The 19,735-nt window shown below is 39.4% G+C and overlaps 1 protein-coding gene across 1 annotated transcript in view; it reads right to left on the reverse strand.

The window, feature by feature from the left end:
* Positions 1–1,307: 1,307 nt before the first annotated feature.
* The window catches only part of OLFM3 (olfactomedin 3), a 25,987-nt gene continuing 7,559 nt past the window's right edge, over positions 1,308–19,735 (reverse strand). Inside the window, exons 3-7 of the mRNA XM_009884778.1 lie at positions 19,722–19,735; positions 19,014–19,054; positions 15,612–15,828; positions 4,370–4,476; positions 1,308–2,660 (exon numbers count right to left, since the gene is read on the reverse strand). The exon at positions 19,722–19,735 is cut by the window's right edge and continues 113 nt beyond it. Of these exons, the coding sequence (XP_009883080.1) occupies positions 1,983–2,660; positions 4,370–4,476; positions 15,612–15,828; positions 19,014–19,054; positions 19,722–19,735 (1,057 nt within the window). The 3' untranslated portion in view covers positions 1,308–1,982. The remainder of the gene's footprint in view (positions 2,661–4,369; positions 4,477–15,611; positions 15,829–19,013; positions 19,055–19,721) is intronic.

A 19,735-nucleotide genomic window follows, 5' to 3' on the forward strand; every position in this document is an offset into this window, starting at 1 on the left:
ACTTTTCTCTGGTCATGTTGTAATGTAATTCCCCCTCTCTCCCCCCCTTCTCCCTCAGTTCTAGAAGACTAGTTAGTAGATTTCTGTTTTGCACACAATGTAAAAAGTAATGCAATTTGTTGTTCAGCTTCAGGTGGGCTTGTATTGTAAAGCAGCCTTGTGAATGTATGTAGACATATGTATTTATAGTAATGAAAACATTCATGAGACTTAAGGTGGTCTCAGCGGGTATGTTTGAAGAATCAGCAAATCAAATGTCTTCAAAATAGATCTGGCAAAATGTCAGTACATTTTTTTTTTCTTATTCTTACATAGGAACATTTTTGTAAATGTTCTTGCTTTTCTATGAGCCCAATTTCCAAGGGTATACAGAGGAGAATCTCAGATTTTGTGAGGAATGCAGCTTTCACACAATTTTTCAGATTACCTGTCTTTTTGCATTATGTGATAATCCAGCTTAATAAAAAGTCTTGTAGTAGTTCTGAATGTTTCTTTCCATTTATGCCAAAATAGAGAAATAGAACCTAATTTCTTTTTCTCAATAGAGTATGCCCTCCCACCCCCAATTTCTAATGAGATAATGTAGCAAGCCACATAGCTTTCAGAAGTACTTGTTTCTTGAAGGCATCATTTTTGATTGTAAGTAACAATACTACTGCTAGCAAAACCCAGACCTCTTTGCAAGAGGCTGGTGTCAGTGTTGTGGCTGTTTTCTAGCAAGGGAAAGCAATATGGTGGCTACCAGGTGCCACATTGATCATTTGGCCCTTGAACCTTTTCCTTTATATTTTCTCCCTGATTACTGTCATCCCAGAGAAGAGCTTTGTCAACAGATAAATTTTCTTCTATTATGAGTAAGAAGACAGTCAGATTAAGGAAGGCAACTTGTCTTCTAACATTGCTCCTCACTGCCCCAGAACAGCGCCAATACGGGATGCGCTCACACACGGGCTGGAGGCATGGGCACCAGCCCGCTTTCAGATTCTCTCTTGTAAAGCCCAGATCAGGGAGTGAGCACAAACAAGAGAAATAAAATGGTGGAAGGAAAAAGAGTAGGAAAAAAAAAAAAAAAGAGATAGAGAGAAGCCAGCAGCGTAAGATAAAAGTTGGGCAGGGCAAACAGTTGTAAAGCTGGGACTGGGATGAGGCTTCAAAGTTGCAAATTTGCCAGTAAGCAGCAGTGGTGAATAAGTGGACTACCAAGGCTGAGAACAGGGATTGTGTTCCTGAGAAACTATTGGTCTTTCTCAGAAATAACAACTTTTTCTCAGATTTTTACCATTTTAAATTGACCCATAGCCAGAACCGCAATTAAGCTTCAATATATTTTATAAAAAATAGTACTTAGTTTACTTTCACATAAGTGAAGAGATACAATTGCACAATGGTGGTTACAATGGTAGAAATACATACTGTTGATAAAATGTTTGCAAGAGATTTAAAAACATACTGTACAGCACCACATCTGAAATTGGGTGATGGCAAAATGAACATTACTCCATGTCCAAGTAAATTAAATTCCTAAATTTTTCTTTTAGAATAAATAAAAAAATACAATGTGCAATATGTGTCTGACACTACCAAAATATATCCTGAAGTTGAGCAATAGATTAAAAACAAAAATGAGGTAAAAAAAGACATTCATGCATTTAAGCCACCATTAGTCTCTGACTCTAAAATAAGGCAGATCATAATCTTTTTAAAACTGTCTTTAGCCACTTAAATCCTCTTTAGTGCTTTTCAAGACAAGGTCTTGACAGACCTTGTAGAATCATGAGTTAAGATGCTTTTATTTCCAACAGGTCATTTTTGACAGGCTCAGCCATATTTGAAATGCATTATATGGTAAAAAATGTTGCTTTTCCGTAATGAAAAAAGAAATGTAAATTAAAAGGAACTGAGAAAGATGGATGCTTTTAGAGTTTATCACAAATGACACTGCTTTGAGAGAGGAAGGTGAGGGAAAGGGAAGGGAAAGAAAATTATGTGTCATCTTCAGTTTTAATGACATGGAAAAGGGTGACGTTAAACAGGACTTGATGTCCGTTATTCCAGGCATAGAGAGCTCTATCTCTTGCATTGTAGTCAAGCATGGATATATGAAAATACTGATTATGGAAAGGAATGTCTGTGTACTCATAAGTGGAGGTTTTTGTGGAATAAGAATAGTAGACCTTGGCTCCTGTTAAGTGAGAGTTAGTAACGTACAAGGTGCCGCAGATCATGAAGGATTCTCCAGCACTTCTCTTTGGGTAGCCTGTGCTCCAGCTCTTCAGCACCTCCAGCGTATCCTGGTTTAGCTGGCTGATGACAATGTTGCCTGCATTCTGGTTGGTGGCATACACAGCCCATAGCCCAATTTCATCTGCCATCAGGTCAATATCAGAAAAGCCACCCCAGGTGTAAGGGTAGACATTGTGAAAGCCAGCATACTCGAGGCTACGCTGTGCAAGCACCCGCCCAGTGTCAAAGCTGTATTTGATGATGATGTTGCTCTGATACTTGTTGAAATAGAGGGAGCCGTTGTAGACAACATGGTTGGTTCCTGCCCATTTGAATGGAAGGTTGTATGTCCTTGATTCAGCCCCACTGACAAAGTCTGCAATTGATTTATATTCACGGACAATTTTATTGTTAGTGTAACTATCCATGTACCAGACCTGGAAAGAAAACAAAGATTGGGAGTAAACACCTGGAGCACAATCTGTGGTACGTGATCATGATGTGGCATGATGGATACATTGCAGAAAAAGAAGGAAAAAAAAAAAAGGTTTTAGGTGTGCAGCAGGCTATCAAGTACAATATTTTCCACATTCCTCTTACAGAAGCATGAGGAACCCTTGAATTTCTGAAGCAAAACTTACCTATACAGGTGAACTCTCAAGAAGACTGTTACTACAGTGTCTGCATTTTCAGAGAAATTTAATTTTTGATTATTCAGTGTTTGGGTCTCTTCTATAAAGGGCTGGCTTAAAGATATTTCCCTAGACTAATAATCAAAGAGAGAGATGGGAGATGGCATGTGAGCTAAGCTTGGATTTATGCTTATGAATTTTCTTCAGCTGAACCTCTAATCAGTGAAAAAATAGAGTATTCTTAGTAAATAAACCAAATACAATAGCAATGAAATCGGTAAAGTTTAGGAACCATTTTTCCCCTTAAAACAAAACAAAGCAAAATCAATACTTTTTTTTTTAATGTTTTATATGCCAACTTCCATTCCCCCATTTTTTCATTCATGCATTTTGCCTTTTCTCCTTTTAGTTTGTCAGAGGACAAATCAAATCCTGACTATTGAAAGAACAGAATAATTTCTGGAGATATTTTTGTGCCAATTTCAAAAATGGCATTAAGAAAATATTTGTATAAACGCCAGTTCAGCTCCCCATCTTCCTACTAGTTGAGATGCTGTGAGGGGTATGGTTCTAACTTGCGTGCACGAGTAGTCTTTGTGTTGCTTTAAGAGGGTGGTGGTGGTGGGGAACGTGGAGGCTGTCTGGGGAGGGGGCTGCAGGGTGTGCAGGGGGGGACCACAGCAGGAGCAGGTGCTGGTGGAGGTGATGGCCCATGAGGATGCGCCTGGAGCCACCACTGGCGCTCTGAGGTGGCAGAGGAAGCTTCCTCAGGACGAGATGGGGCTGAGCAGAGTTTGCTGCTCTCATAAAGGTAATTGAGATTCCTGGGGTGAGTAGTGAACCTGAATAGGCACAGCGGGTAGGGGAGAGCTGCACGCAAATCTTTAGCTACTAATTGCCATTTGTATGTTGCCTTTTTTATTGCATTTGGCTTTTTATGCATTCAAAAAATTAACCTTGTGGGTCTCATACAAATGAAACCTAGTGTTTTGACTTCAAAAGCCCTTTGATGGAGAGACCACCTCCTCAAAGCTGTGGCCAGTTTGAGATCCTATTGTAGATCCAAAGAATAACAGAACTTGGGTCTGAGGTGGCAAATGTTCTGAGTGCAGCTTATATGGGGCCTAATCCTGCAAATTTTGACTGTGCTGTGTTATGGGTTATGCTTTTGGTAGAAGTGTTGATGGTTGTGTTACAGTACTTGGGTTCTTAAAGACCCCAGCTCAATCAAATATGGTAGGAAGAAAAAAATTGTGTAGTTGATTCAGAACGGGTGGTATGTCATCCCTGAAACAGTTAAAGGAAATGGCACAAAGGTGCTTAGCTCACTTTTGTCGATGGATATTTTTGCACAAAAGCTGTTGCTTTTTGTCTGATGTTTAACAGTGAAAATGAGGGAAGAAGAAACATGCTGGTCAGTGTAACCTCCTAGGGGGAAAAATCTCTTTTAAAAGATTAAAATAAAGCAAGTAAGACTCCAGAATGACACAAAGATATTCAGTGCCTTAACATACTCGGTTATTTTTCTCTGATGCTAATGGATCTGTCATCCAGGCTCCAAATCGGGTTCCAGATATCTTGACTGTAATGGGGCCTGTAATTTTCATCAATTTGCCACATGCTGAAATTAGAAAAACAAATGCATTAATGCAAATAATTACACAACTCCCCTTGACATCAGTCAGAGCACAAGACCAATTGCTCTAAACTAAATAGTGGCTCCAGGGGTTTCAGGCTTATGTTGAAGATGGATTGTCATCGTCACCATATGAACTTTTACATATGAGGCAGTACTATAAATATGTAAAAATATAGAGATAAACATTTATTTGTGTATATTTTTGGTTTTATATATATTAAAGCACAGTTACATTTTCTGGGCATAAAGAAAAATACAACCTAGTAAAATGAATTCTGAGCTGAAATGAGTAACACTTAATAATAAATGAAAAGAAGGCATAAAGTCCCCTTGCTTTTGCCTTTCAGAATGTTCAGTGCAAGGCTAGGATTGATGGATGTTTCAGTTTTCCATTGACCAGGGTAACAAGGAGGTTACGGGCAGACAGGAAAAAATGAGCTTGTATGCAAAATGTATAGCTGTACCCAAATGCCTGTGACTCACTGCCGTGTGGTTACTGTTCCAGTACTACTCTGAAGTTAAGAAAGCAAATATAAGAATTATTCAGCAACCTTGGCTGTATCAGTTGGCTTCTAATCCATTAGGCTCATATTAGACTGTCTAGGAGGAAATAATGAGAGTCGATATGATCTTGGATGCTGACCTTCCTAACAATCCAAAAATCTATATTTTAGGGGACATTAATAACATACCTATTAACAACAAGTCCCCGGTGGAATTCGTATGTTTACCAAGAGGCTTAATATCATACAGTGATGTTGTAGGCGATTAGGTGAAATAGCATGTTTTTGCAGAAAATATAGTCCATAAGAATGTAAAAAGTGGTGACACATTTCACCTATTTTTTTAATTTAAAAATAAGTGCTTCTCTGTAATACGTGGTTGTGCTGTATTGTGTAACCCTATCTATCTAGGAAATGTGGAAAACAAAATGCATCTGGTGTTGAGAGTGAATTTATTCAGTTCAAAAGAGAAGGTCGCATCAAGGCTGGATTTTCTACTTTATGTAACTGGCAAGGAATGTATTGTGCAAGCCTGTTTCAGTCAATTAGAAGGGGGTTAATGCTGTGGTGACAACTCAGGGGCTGCTCGCGGGGATTTCGTTCATGGCCAGGGAAGTGGGGTGTAATGGAAATGAAGATAACCGAGTACATGCTGAGACTTCAATGAGCAAGATAGGCTGCATCTGTTTTCTGGGTCAATTCAAAGGCATTATTATTTGCATATCTCAACAAGATGTATCTTACAATCTTTTGAAGATATTTTGGAATTTCCCATTTTAAGGAATCTTACAGGTTTTCTACAGTTGGTTATCATAGTACATAATTTTTTATTCTGTATTTTTTTTTGTAGATAGGCTGCTAGTATTGTGTGCTGAGTGCTGTTTTTCTACAGCAATGAACTGCTATTAGCTTGGAAGGTAGAGGACTATATCCTATCTAGGTGAAGGCTTTTATTTTTAGGTGATATGTTAGTAAATAGTCTCAGAGATGGGCATGAGGGTAAATGCAGACCTTCAGAGGGCTTGGATTTGGAATATTTAATTTGGAATAAAATCAGAAAAATAACAAGTAGAAAGAAAGCAGGAAAAAAATAATTCTGAAGTTGTAGCTTTTAAGGTAACAAAACTACGATGAATGTACGAGTTAAAGGGTATACTAATTGGTGCCTTTAAAACACAGAATAGAAATTAGTAGGAAAACATAAGCAAAAAATTTGGAATACTGAAACGCTATTTCTTCTATTTAAAACAATATCCAGAAAGCTAAATGGGGAATCAAAAGTGAGCTGTGAAATTTCGCTTCTGAACAGACAAAACTTACAGAAGAGCCTGTGGCAGAGATGTGGGGGTGGTCACAGAGCCCACCTTGTAGCCCATACCGACTGTTGTGGGGGGTGTGCACACATAACTCCACGAGCGTTTGTGCGCGTGGGGCGCCATGTGTGACTGGAGCTTTTTGATTCTAGCTAGAGAAGGGTGTTTGGAAATTTGTAGTTGTATTAAGGTTTCTTAAGTGTCTAGTAATGTAGTTCATCTGTTGTATTACTTGTATTGATCCTGAACATATAGTTCACTGATTGAAACTTAATTACATGTTGTTAATAATTAATAAACCTCTTCAGTCTTGATTTGGTTTAAACTATACAAACTGAGCTGCTTTGCCCTGTGATGCAAGTCAGATGCTTTTAAAGACAGATCTTTCAAAATGTATTGGGAGACTGTTCAATGTTAAAAAAGAGGTGACATTGTACTTCAGCCACTGAATGATTGGCAGTTTGAGTCAGGGTATGTTTATGCGATTAAATTTTTATTCCCAAATAGCATGTAGTGATATCAAGAAAGGAAGATCGTTAGGAGATTTGCTATACAGCTGAGGGACAGCTGACTGAGAAAGTGACAAAGCTTCTCTTTTCAGCATAACAAAACAGAGCATCTTGTAAGAGGCATGAGGATTTTTTTTTTTTTTGGTTCTCCTGCCCTGTAGTATGTCTGATCTTTTCTTTTCCCTGTTCATTAAACAGAAGCCCATAAATCTGCTTATTTGTGATATAACTTGATGGAACTGATATCCAAAAATAAGGAATAATACTACAAGTATTTTTTCTATGTATGGTAGCCATTCCCATTGTAGTGATAATTCATCAGCAGGTTTCTGTTGTAAACCTCAGCAGTACCTGAGGTCTGTTGGCCCACTTGCTGACAGCGTGGGCAGTAAGAAGGAAGCAGCAGAGCTGTCAGTGCCCACCTCTGTCTTGTCATGACAGCCTCCTTAGAGCTAGGAAATCCTTGGGCACAGGAGCTTAATATATGTAGTCTTCACCAAAATTCTGGTCGTGTAAGTCTAGTAACCTGCTATTGCAGACAGCCTTGTTATAAAATTATTAATGTGATTTTAAAAATGGGGAAATACTGTTTGCACTTGCCTATCCTCACCCTTACTCCAACTGAAGATTGTTTCAGAATCTCACTCTTCTGTTAATTTGAAAAACTTTCAGGGCTACATACGTGAGTGTCATCTCTCTTTTCTTTTGCGTAGACAGAACTCAAAGCATTGCTTCCAGACACGTGTGGACTGGAACCCCTTATCAGTAAGTCCTCTCAGTTCAGAAAGAACTGCTTGAAAGAACAGGACAAGGCCCCAAAGCAAGTCTTGGCTGACTGGCTTGTTAAATACTGGTCTTGTGAATACAGTGGACCTATTGCTGACTGATGAAGCAGGGAAATGTGAAACTAGGAAAACGTAATTGAGGCTAAATTGTCTTCCCCTTCTCACTGACATCCCTCTGAAATTCACAGTTTATTCTGTCAAACCTTCAGACAGTCCTCTAATGCACCATTGCTTTCAATATTTGGTCAGAAGTTAAGAGAATCGAGTGAATTCAATTGAGTAAACTGTAAAACTAATTTCCCTTTCTTCAAGAGAAAAGTATGGTTGTTTTCTCCAGTTCTGGTTTTGGAGCCCTACCTTCAAATGTGTCTACCCATTCTCTATAGCAGACCTATAAATGTTTTGCTCATTGTAAGTGTGCTGTCTGTGCCGAAGTATCATTGACTTACTTATATGATTAAATAATTTATTCTAGATGAATATCACAGCATTTTGATGGCATTTTACTACAATATGCAGTTTATCAATCTGTTTCTTTAACACTGAAATAATTAGCAATACTGACTTTATAAAGATAATTCCCTTATAGCTTGCCCAAGCCTGATCTTGCATTTGATACCAAATGTTTAACAGTTCACTGAGAAAACAGGGTGAGTTTTCTGTGTGATTGTAAGCATTTTCAACTTGCTAGGGAATGATGATACTAACATATCGAAAGGCAGGATCATTTACTTAACACACTTGTGGCATGGCAAGTCTGGGAGTCTGAAATAAAAAAAAATTCAATTAGTTTCCAGCTGAGACTTTTCTTTAGCTCATTTTCTATGCAGGCAAATAGAACATAGGTAAATGTCATGCGAAATGGGAAACACTTCTGTGCTATGAATTTTCCATAGCAGTGAGGTGGCTGAGAATTAAAGCTGGCCTGTGCTCTTTTTTAACACGGCCAAAACACTTGAATTTCTATGGAGATGAGCCAGGGCTCCTGAGGTAGTAGGAGCCAACAGGGGAACACCTCAAAGGAATTAAGGGGTGTTCCTCTTAGAAGGTGACACGGCTGAGAGCCCAGCAGAAGTGCCTCTACACCAATGCGTGCAGCGTGACAACAAACAGGAGGAGTTGGAAGCCACCATGCTGCTAGAAAGCTGTGACCTAGTTGCCGTTACTGAAACTTGGTGGGATGAATCCCATGACTGGAGTGTGGCTATCGATGGCTACAGGCTATTAGGAGGGGCAGACGAGGAAGGAGGGGCAGAGGCATTGCCCTCTACATCAAAAATGGATAGAGTGAAGAGCTGTCTCTGAAGAATAGCCATGAGCAGGTTGAAAGCTTATGGCTAAGAATTAGAGACTGAGGCAACAAAGGGAACCTAGTAGTTGGTGTCTACTACAGGCTGCCTGATCAAGGGTGCCTATTGACGAAGCCTTCTTACTCCAGCTACAGGAGGCATTGCATTTGCAGGCTCTCATCCTGCTGGGGGACTTCATCCACCCCAACATCTGCTGGAAATGTAGCACAGTGAGCCATAGGCAATCCAGGAGACTCCTGGAATGCATTGAGAATAACTTTTTAAGCCAGGTAATAGATAGCCCTACCAGAGGGGATGCGGTACTGGACCTGTCAGTCACCAACGCAAGAGAGCTAATTGGTGACATTAAGATTGGAGGCAGCCTGGGCTGCAGTGATCATGCACTGGTGGAGATCACAATCCTGAGGGATGTGGGTCAGGCAAAGAGTAAATTCAGGACCCTGAATTTTAGGAAAGCAAAATTCCAGCTCTTCAAGGAGTTAGTCAATAGGACCCCCTTGGAAACTGTCTTTAGGGGCAAGGGAGCAGAATGGAGCTGGCAGATCTTTAAGGATGCTTTCCACAGTGTGCAAGAGCTCTCAATCCCCAGGTGTAAGAAACCAGGAAAGGAAGGCAAGAGACTGGCATGGCTGAGTCAAGACCTGCTGGTCAAACGAAAGGGCAAGAAAGAAGATGCACAGGGAGTGGAGGCAGGGACACAGGTATCCTGGGAAGAGTATAGGGACACTGCCCAGTTGTGTAGGGATGGGGCCAGCAAGCCAAAGGTGTGGGTGGACCTAAACTTGGCAAGGGAAGTGAAGAATAATAAGAAGGGCTTCTACAGGTATGTCAGCCAGAAAAGAAAGGTCAAAGAAAGTGTAGCCCCGTCATGAGCAAGCCTGGCAAACTGTTAACAATGGACAAGGGGAAGGCTGTGAGGTACTCAACAACTTTTTTGCCTCAGTCTTCACTGGCGTTCTCTCTTCCCACACCTCTTGAGTGGATGGACCACAAGACAAGGGACTGGGGGAGTAAAATCCCTCCCACTGTCAGGTTTGTGACCACCTGAGGAATCTGAACATACGTAAGTCTATGGGACCTGATGAGATGCATCCCAGAGTCCTGAGGTAATTGTCTGATGATGTTGCCAACCAACTCTCCATGCTATTTGAAAAGTTGTGGCAGTCAAGTGAAGTCCCAAGTGTGACTGGAAAAGGAGAAACATTGTACCCATTTTTAAACAGGGTAGAAAGGAGGAACGTGGGAACTACTGACCTGTCAGCTGCACTTCTGTGCCTGGAAACGTCATGGAACGGACCCTCCCAGAAGCTGTGCTAAGGCACATGGAGGACAGGGAGGTGATTCAAGACAGCCAGCATGGCTTCACCAAGGGCAAGTTCTGCCTGAACAACCTAGTGGCCTTCTGTGATGGAGTGACTACATCAGTGGTCAAGGGAAGAGCTACACATGTCTATCTGGACTTCTGTAAGGCCCTTGACATGGTCCCCCACAACATCCTTCTCTCTGAATTGGAGAGGTATGGATTTGATGGGTGGACTGTTTGGTGGATGAGGAATTGGTTGGATGGTTGCACCCAGAGGGTATTGGTCCAGATGGAGATTGGTGACAAGTGGTGTCCCTCAGGGGTCCGTATTGGGACCAGTACTGTTTAATATCTTCACCAATGACATAGACAGTGGGATTAAGTGCACTCTCAGCAAGTTTGCAGATGACATCAAGCTGAGTACTGCGGTTAATACACCTGGGGATAGGATGCCATCCAGAGGGACCTGGACTAACTTGGAAAGTGGGCCCATGTGAACCCCGTGAGGTTCAACAAGGCCAAGTGCAGGGTCCTGCACCTGGGTCGGGGCAGCCCCAGTATCAGTACAGGCTGGGGGGCAAAGGGATTGAGAGCAGACCTGCCAAGAAGGACTTGGGGGTACTGGTGGATGAAAAGCTGGACGTGAGCTGGCAATGTGCACTTGTAGTCCAAAAGGCCAACTGAAACCTGGGCTGCATGAAAAGAAGCATGGCCAGCAGGTTGAGGGAGGTGCTTCTGCCCCTCTACTCCACTCTGGTGAGTCCTGGAGTCCTGCATCCAGGTCTGGAGTCCCCAATGTAAGACAGACATGGACCTGCTGGAGCGGGTCCAAAGGAGGGCCACAAAAATGATCAGAGGGCCAGAGCCCTTCTGCTGGGACGACAGTCTGAGAGAGTTGCAGTTGTTCAGCCTGAAGAAAAGGCCCCAGGGAGACCTTATCGCAGCCTTTCAGTACTTAAAGGGGGCTTATAAGAAAGATGGGGACATACTTTTTAGCAGGGCCTGTTGCAATAGGGCCAAGGGGTAATGGTTGTAAATGAAAAGATGGTAGATTTCAACTAGATATAAGGAAGAAATTTTTTACAATGAGGATGGTGAAACGCTAGCACAGGTTGCCTGGAAAGGTGGTAGATGCCCCGTCCCTGGAAACATTCAAGGTCAGATTGGACGGGGCTCTGAGCAACCTGGTCTAGTTGAAGCTGTCCTTGCTTATTGCAGTAGATGACGTTTAAAGGTCCCTTCCAACCCAAAACTATTCTATGATTCTAAACCCCCCCCCCCCCTTTCCTCCTTGTTTTTGCTGCTTTTGTTTTGTTCCTTTCCTTTTGTTTTTGTTTTTTGGTTTTTTTTTTTTCCTGGCAGAAGGGAACATATGTGGATGAGGAAATAACTCTTGTGATGGCAGGAAAGCTTTGTTTTACTGGTTGAAATGTTTTGGTTTATAGCAAACCTCTGCTCTTTAATTCCCTGACAGGAGAAGAACCAGATGCTACTGAGAAGGTAGATCAAATACATCTTCATCCTAGGAAATGTCAGGAAGTTCAGGAACACTAAGAAAAAAGAAAAAACCTGATATTTCTAGGCATTTTTTCCACCACTAAGACATTCAGGTGGGGTTATACAGAAAAAAGTGGGATTTTTAGAAGCACTCAGTCTCTTTAACTTTCCCTTGACTTTGAAAGAAGCAGCTGCCTACATTAGAAAATCCCAACCATAACTGATTATAGTAATTGGAAAAATCAAGCCTCTGAGTGTTTATCCATCTTAAATTGAACTGTACAAGGAACACTGTATCATGCACAATCTGGGTGTTTATGGCTTGATTCATCTCTTGTAACAGTTTTGTACTGTGAACTCTGTTTGTGATTTCCCGTATTTATTTATATTAAGGAAGAAGTTGAGCGTGAAGTGACTGTTAAAAAAGAAAAGTAGATGTACTGCCCCTGTAGGCTGGGAAAATCTGTAGGGCAGAACACATCTGGAAAGCTGCTCCAAAGTGAGCAAATGGCAGGAGAAGGTTGTGAGAGACCAATTGGATAGGAGCTGTTTTGAAGATAGCAAGGAGCAGGTAATTGGTAGTCCCAGCCTCTGTGACACAAATGAGCTGCTATATATACCAAGTGAGTGTATGATTTATAGAAGGGTTTGCAAGGGAAATAAAATCAAAACATTCTCTTGAAGTTTTTCTAAGCATCATTATTTATTTTAGGTTATAAATAGGGAAAATGAAGTGAGTATTTTTTTCAGTGGTTGCACAAATGACTTCCAAGTGTTTTACTACTTGCAGTTTTCTGCTTATGGTCAAATTTGTCATAACTTTTTAATGTGAGGGAATGAAGAATTGGTTCTTACTTAATGGGTGTGTGTCTGTTATCCTGAATAATACAAATCGAGGATGCACTATAGTCTAGTTATTAGAGCTTGCAGAGAGGAAGCCTCTGGATTCCTCTGCATGTGTGCAATGACTTGCTGTGCAATCTTTTGGAAAGTCATTTATCCTCCTGGGCTGCTTGTCCCTTCATCTACAAAATGGGAATAATAATATATATCTCTATTGCACAGTTTTGTACTAAATACTGCTTGTAAAGTTCTTCAAATCCCAAAGGGGATGATGCTTTGGAAGGAAAAGTACACTGCTGTCAATAATGTAATCTTACACCTGCGCTAATACCTCTTCTAACACTGAGGTGACAGCATTTCTTTGGATATATTCTGCTTCTGAATTTCTAACCAAAATCTACTAATCTAGTATCTACTCTAATTATTTCTTCATATTTCATAAACAACATTTGGCAGAGTATTGGCTTCTATGAATGCTACCCATGTAATTTTTTATCAAATTTCATAAATGCATTATGACAAGAATAGGAGGGTCCTCAGCATACTGTGCAACCTGCATTCTCTTATAAATGCACATGCCTTACATGACTGCCAGCAAAGAACCCATACGTGCATAAGTGTATGTGAATTTGTGGTGTGTGCAGTCATATGCACCCTATTCCTACGTGTTTAATTGTGTGCACCCTTTTAAAGTTTTGTGGACAAATTTCTCAGTAGCTTTGGCCTTAATTTTCTCTTATTCCAAAGACAAGGAATAAGTTTCAGTCATCACAACTGCTGTGGTAATCATTAAACCTCAGTGAAAGTAAGACAACTGTATGTTAATGAGCGTTGAAAGTGTTGCCAGTGCAGATGGAAGATCCCTTTTAAGTGGCCAGGACAATATAAATAATGCATTATATTGCTGACAAACACCTGCTAGGGAGAAGAATGGAAAATAGCTATTACACATGCTGGTTAGATAATTATATAGTGACATGCAACAAAATCTGTGAAGATTCAAGCCAGATCCTGTGCCACATTGGGGCCAGTCTGCCTTCTGCTGCCATAGACTTCTGGCCATTAGATTGGCATGGACAGTCACATCTGGATCATCTCCAGCGTGGTGAATGTGGCTGGGGAGAAGGTGTGGGTGTGAAAGCTGTTTTTCCTTTGTGCTTACTGATCTGAACATGCAGTACCGGCTTTCAGGAGTTACTCACAGTAAGCCTAACTGAAGCTGTTTTGACTTTAAAAGGCACACGGGGTAGGCCAGAAATACACCCAGTCTATTAGTAGGTGAGTATAAAAGTCATTTAAGCATCTAAGACCAGAGAATAATGCCAATAAAGATGAATAAATCTTTACTAGAACTTGAGAAGGCCAAACCCCTTTAATAATGGATGTGCTTAATAATCTATTTCATACAATTTTTTTCTCTATTGTTAATATAAGTAATTTTAATAGGGTTTTTTTTACATTAGTACATCAAGAGAAATAGAATGTGTTGCAGGAATTCAGGATAGATAGTAGGGGAAATGGGGATGAAAAACAGGCAAATAACCCCTGTGAATATACCTAGTCATTCTGATGTATAAAATGTGTATTATACTGTAGTCACTTCACTAATGAATGTTACAAGAATATGCCGTAAAAGCTAAAAAACACAAGATACTCATTAAAGATAAGTTGATGATCTTCTGGTGTCTAATCAACTTACTGGAACGCTCGCGATCAGAAAATACTGCCTGTTTACATGTATTTTCTCGCTTGCTGCGGTATTGCAGTGTGGCCATTTTCTCCTGACTACCTCCTGTCAGTGCAGTAATGTGCTATTATGTGTGTGTACTGAGGGGAAAATAGGATCATAAGAAATTTCTGTTTGAAGAAGTCTTTCATGTATTTTAGCCCATCATCACTGTGTTATTTCTGGTGTAAAATAAAGAGATTGAGAATAAATTATTTAAGAGCCTAACCTAACCTAGATTTTTCTCATTCCATTGCCTCACAAAAATAAAGAGGCACTGCTTATGAAATTAATAACGTATTTTGTGTCATGTGTAGCACTTAAAAGTAAACATCCCACAGCTGATAACTGAGATACCGATCACAGGACCGAACCTTGGAATTTCTAGTTTAGACATGTTCAGTGTTTACTTATAAAGCGTTTATTTCTCACAAAGGGGCTGGATTGTTGGCTGTAGCAAGCCGGATTGCAATAGCGATCCATTCAGGAGTCTCAGAATCCATGGATAGGTTGGGGAGAGGGGAGACCACATGGTGGTTGTAAAGCAGGTAGATACTAATTATCCCCCTTTGGGTAACAGAAGTTAAGGCTGACACAGGATAACGATACTTCAGGCTTTTAGTTTTGGTAGCTGATACTGAGCCTCGTGCTGATTTTCAGAGATGCTCAACGTTTGACTCTTTCTAATGAAAGCCAGCGTGTGAGCAACCAAGAGGGAGGCTGCCCGATGTAAATACAGTGCAGTGCTCACAATGGATTGTTGCTGTGCTTCCTACAAAAGTCATGCTTTGTTCCCTTAAAGCCTAATTATCTTGTATTGCAAATTGGAGAATGGCACATCTCTCTTAACGCTAATATTACAGGTCTAACAAAAGTACAGTCAGTGGCCTCTCTGGTGTCATAGCACAGGGTTATGCTGTGGACATCTGAAAACTGATTCCAGTCTATTTCCCACTAATTTTTTTTTCATGCTGACATCCCAAAGATGACCCAAGTAGCAATGCCTGTCTGAGCTTTTTTGGAAGAATATTTGTAGCTCTTCAACCAGTTGTAAATCTCTTAGATTTTAAAGTTTGCTGTCTGTTCTAATTTTCCATCTTAATTCCTTCTGTATACAGTAGGGCAGATAGTTATATAAGGTACACTGGTGCAAACTTAGAATGATATGACTGACCTTCGGATGAGTTACTCTTGACTTTTATTAGGGCAGCACAGATCAGAATATAATCTTTCATCAAACAAAAAAAAGAAAACGTTATCTTTCTATACAGAGACGACTAAAAATATATAGCCAAGGGACCAAATTTGCCATGAAATTGTTAACTTACTGAGCTTTTTCATGCAGTCTCGAAGCCTGGTTTCTAAACTGATTACGCGTTGGTGTAGTTCCTCATAGTCATAAGCACCAATTTCTTCCTGAATCCCAGTGAGGACAGTAGACAGATTCCTAATTTCCTCCTTGAACTGGGTGATTAATTTGGCATCGGTTTTGTATTGTTCCAGAACTGGGATCAGTGGCAGGAGCTCATCCATCTTTTCTTTCAACTCCTGTTAAAGGCAATCAAATGTGCATTAGAGCAATTTAAAGGAGTTCAATCCCCTAATTCCCTTTAATGTAATATTTATGCTTGATTATTAAAATGACTTGAAAATGATTATTGATTTTAGTTACAAATCTATTACTAGTGTATTGTGCAAGTCTTAGAAATCTTAGACTTAATGGTAGTGAGCAGTAGATAAAATGCATGAGAGAATAGTTTTTCTCCTGAAAATACACAATTACCTTCAAGTGATCTGATCCAAACCTGTTGAAGGTCTAACTTTCCATCCAGAGCATATAAACCCCGGTGTCTTTCTTGAGGGAAGGCGATTAGGCCTGAACACACAGTGATATTCAAGGAGGTCATACCTGTTTTACAGTGCTGTCATAGTTGGTGAGCTGTTAATTTCTATTTCACTCCTTAGAAATACTGAATTAATTTTTTTCCCAATGGCTGTTGAACACTGTTTAGCTGTGTTCTGGCCACAGTGATATATATCTCTTTCTTCTGAAGTGAAGAATCCATGGTTCTTAACTGTGCTTTCTATTTGTCATCCTGCTGCGTCACTTAGGTGCCTTTGAACTTCCTCAGTTGGTCTCTCTTCTGGACTATCACGAATTATTTTTTGCCACGTGCAGTTGTTGTACTATTCTTAAACATTGATTAAATAAAATAAGGCTCCACCTCGGAATCTCAGATTGCCCCTTGCTCAGAATTTTGCTGAGTCTCATACTTTGAGAATTTGTCTCAGGTTGTAACCTATATTGGTTGCTCATCTTTCATTTCTTAGCTATTCTTTTAAATGCACTAATCATAGGGGCTTTATTAAATAAAAACTAATTGTTTGAGGTTGTTTTTTGTTTGGTTATTATTCTGTGGAAAACCTCAAAGAATCCTTGCAGTCAAAAGGTATTGCTTTATTCAAAAGCAGACAGGTTTGTCCCTTATGTATCATCTGTATATAGGGACTTGCAGATCTTTTTATAATTTGAGGAAACAGCGGGACTTCCATGAGCAAATGCCAGAGAGACATGAGGAGATGCAAGCCTGGACAAAAAAAAGGCAAGGGATGGAAATAAAGATTTGTTAGGAGCTGGCATTAGGTGGTAATAGAGATTGGGAACAGATCAGGACACACAGGGAGAGGCTATTGAAGGAATTAAAAAAAATCAAGTCCTGAAGAATAGCTGGAGTAGGCAGCAGGTTAAAAGGGGAAGCAGAAGAGGACTAAATGGAAGCCCAAGCACAAGGAAAAGGTGTGGAAGCAAATGTGGTTAGAGGTTAGCGTAGTCACTGAGGTGTGCGAAGACACAAACTTAATTTGTTACATCGCTTGTACTAAAGGATGCAATAAACAGGGTAGGACATTTCCAAAATAAATAATGTGATGATGCCAAATGCATTTTTTTGCTAAGGAGATGTGAAAGAAGCTGATAGGCAGGGTCAGCATTTGAAGACCTGCCTCTGAATTTTTGCTGCTCAAACACATTCTAAGACAGCTTGAGAGTTCTGCAGTATCTGTTCATCACCTTGCTAATATATCCATGTTGTTTTAACAACTGCTTTCATATTGGAATTGTTTGCTCAAAATAAAGACTTATATGTGTTGTTAGGAAGTGTATTTTGCACACAGGTCATCTTAATAGCTAGAAAATTGCATTTTAAATTATAAGCAGATAGATATGCCATTATAAATGGATTGGAGAGTATTAGGAGTTCTATTGGTTCTATTCTCAAGGGGTCTTTCAAGTACATTACGGTAGCAGAATTACTGAAACGGACAGAAAGAAGTGGAAAGTCTTTTTTTCTACAGGTAAAACTATTTTTATTTGACTGTTTTTATTAAAAACTTAACTTGAGTCTACTTTATGCCTCTTAAAATTAATAGTTATTTTTTTTCCTTGATGACAAGGAGAGTAGGCTTTGTGACACAGAAAGTAGAGCTCCAGACATCAAAGTTTTAGTTACTTCATTTTGAAATGATGAACTTAGGCTTTGGTTCTGCGGGGCAGAAAAATCATGGGTAAACCATGATGGAAAATAATGCAAAGCTTGTAAAAACTCAGGCAGACAAAATGTCTTTAAGAGAATTAGTGAAGGTAATTTATTCCTGATAGGATTTATGCCAGATGAGGTATCATTTGAACAAACTGCTGTAACTTTTTCTGATGATCAAGTATCTCCTGCCTGGCATAAATGCTGATTTGACTGAAGTATGACCATATGCTCAAGTGTGATATAGATCAAATTTGTACTCTTTGGTTCTCACCAACGTGGAACCCCAGTGTTAGAATATCTTACTTTAGTAAATGATCTAAAGATGGTTTTGATATTTTCATGATAAAGAAAATAATTTTATTGGTTTCTGCTGACACGACTAGCTTGTTGCTATGATTAGTGGTACAAGAACTAATTTGTATTGCAACATGGATAGGTGATAGACATATCTGGCACTTTGTGCCTGCTGATATTAGGGGTTATGCTATATCCAGAATGAATTTCTTTGGCTCAGGAAAGATAAAGCACTGGAATTTTAGCAGATCAAATTTCAGAAACCCAGCAGCATATTGTATTATGTTGACCTTTTAAATTAGTCTATAACTTGATTGGCTGGAAATCTGTTTTGTACTCCTGGCAAACTGTCAAACTGAAGTTAAATGACTGGCCAATAACAATATGGAATATATAAAAGGTTAGAGTACTGCAGAAATCTGCTACCTTTGACATTGTGTATCAGACATTCAAATTTTGATATTTTGTTCCCAAGGAAAACTGTAATGAGAATACAGACTATATAATAACATTATACAAATGTGTTGTTATTGTAGCAGTGAGTGATGAAGGGAAAAAAGGTGGAGACTTTTCTTATATCCTGAAAATATCTGGAATTATGTTCTCAAACTCTAATCTAAACTAAGAATGATGACATAAAGAACAAAATTTGGTAGTCAGATCATTAGTGTACTTAATTCCTGATATTATTAAGACCCATTGGACGTTCAGTATCTTTGAAAAAGAAATTAGACCCCTTAGCTATGTAATTGTTTAGGTGTCTAACTTGAGCACCAATTAGAAAGTTAAGTCCATTTTCTGTGAACTTTCATAAACACTTCAAAAATATATATTTGGTTAACATAATGTAATCCTCAGAAGGTATTTTCTAGATCCTATTTGGTTGTCTTGAAATACCGATTTAAATGACTTGATATTTAAAGAACTTAAATATGCTCCTGTAACATTTTTTCCTTAAGAGTACTTCAGCTAGCTTTTTCAGAATACACAATGCTATTTTGTAATCTCCGCAACACTCCTTTCTCACAAAAAGATTGGCTTGAGGTTTTTGCTGGCATTAAAATTCCTTGGAAGCCTTTTTTTAATCACACAAATGTGACTGGGAATGATTGCCCTCCTCCCCATCCCAAATTCAAAATAGCAAACCTTCAGACATGAAATTAGATCTTAATTGTACTGGATAAAAATTACAATAACCTGATTTATTATAGGCTTTCTTCCCTTCAACTGCAGTAAATGTCAGGGAACAGTTAAAGTGCAGAACTCTCTAGTTGTTTGCTATTAATTCCATTGGATATCCCCATTTATCACTGGAGCTTGAATGAATATAAATTTCTCAGTATGACATGCACATTGATACAGAAAAAACAGGAACCTGTTTATAGTGACATTTCTCTAATGACTTAATAATTAATCGTTACTCCCTATTACAATTAAATTGAACAGAGCAAAAGATTATCATCACAAAGGAAGATTTATTATGCTTTTCTTTTTAATGTTGCTCTTGTATGAGCATTTCAAGCTGAGATCTTAGCAGTCCATGCATTGCTGCTTAGTACATTGCTTCCAGCAGGCTTTCAAAGTTATTGTTAAAATAAAACCTACTTGAAAATGCTTTG

This window comes from Charadrius vociferus, unplaced genomic scaffold (assembly GCF_000708025.1).
Source record: "Charadrius vociferus isolate BGI_N301 unplaced genomic scaffold, ASM70802v2 scaffold163, whole genome shotgun sequence".
In the NCBI taxonomy this organism is placed as follows: Eukaryota; Metazoa; Chordata; class Aves; order Charadriiformes; family Charadriidae; genus Charadrius; species Charadrius vociferus.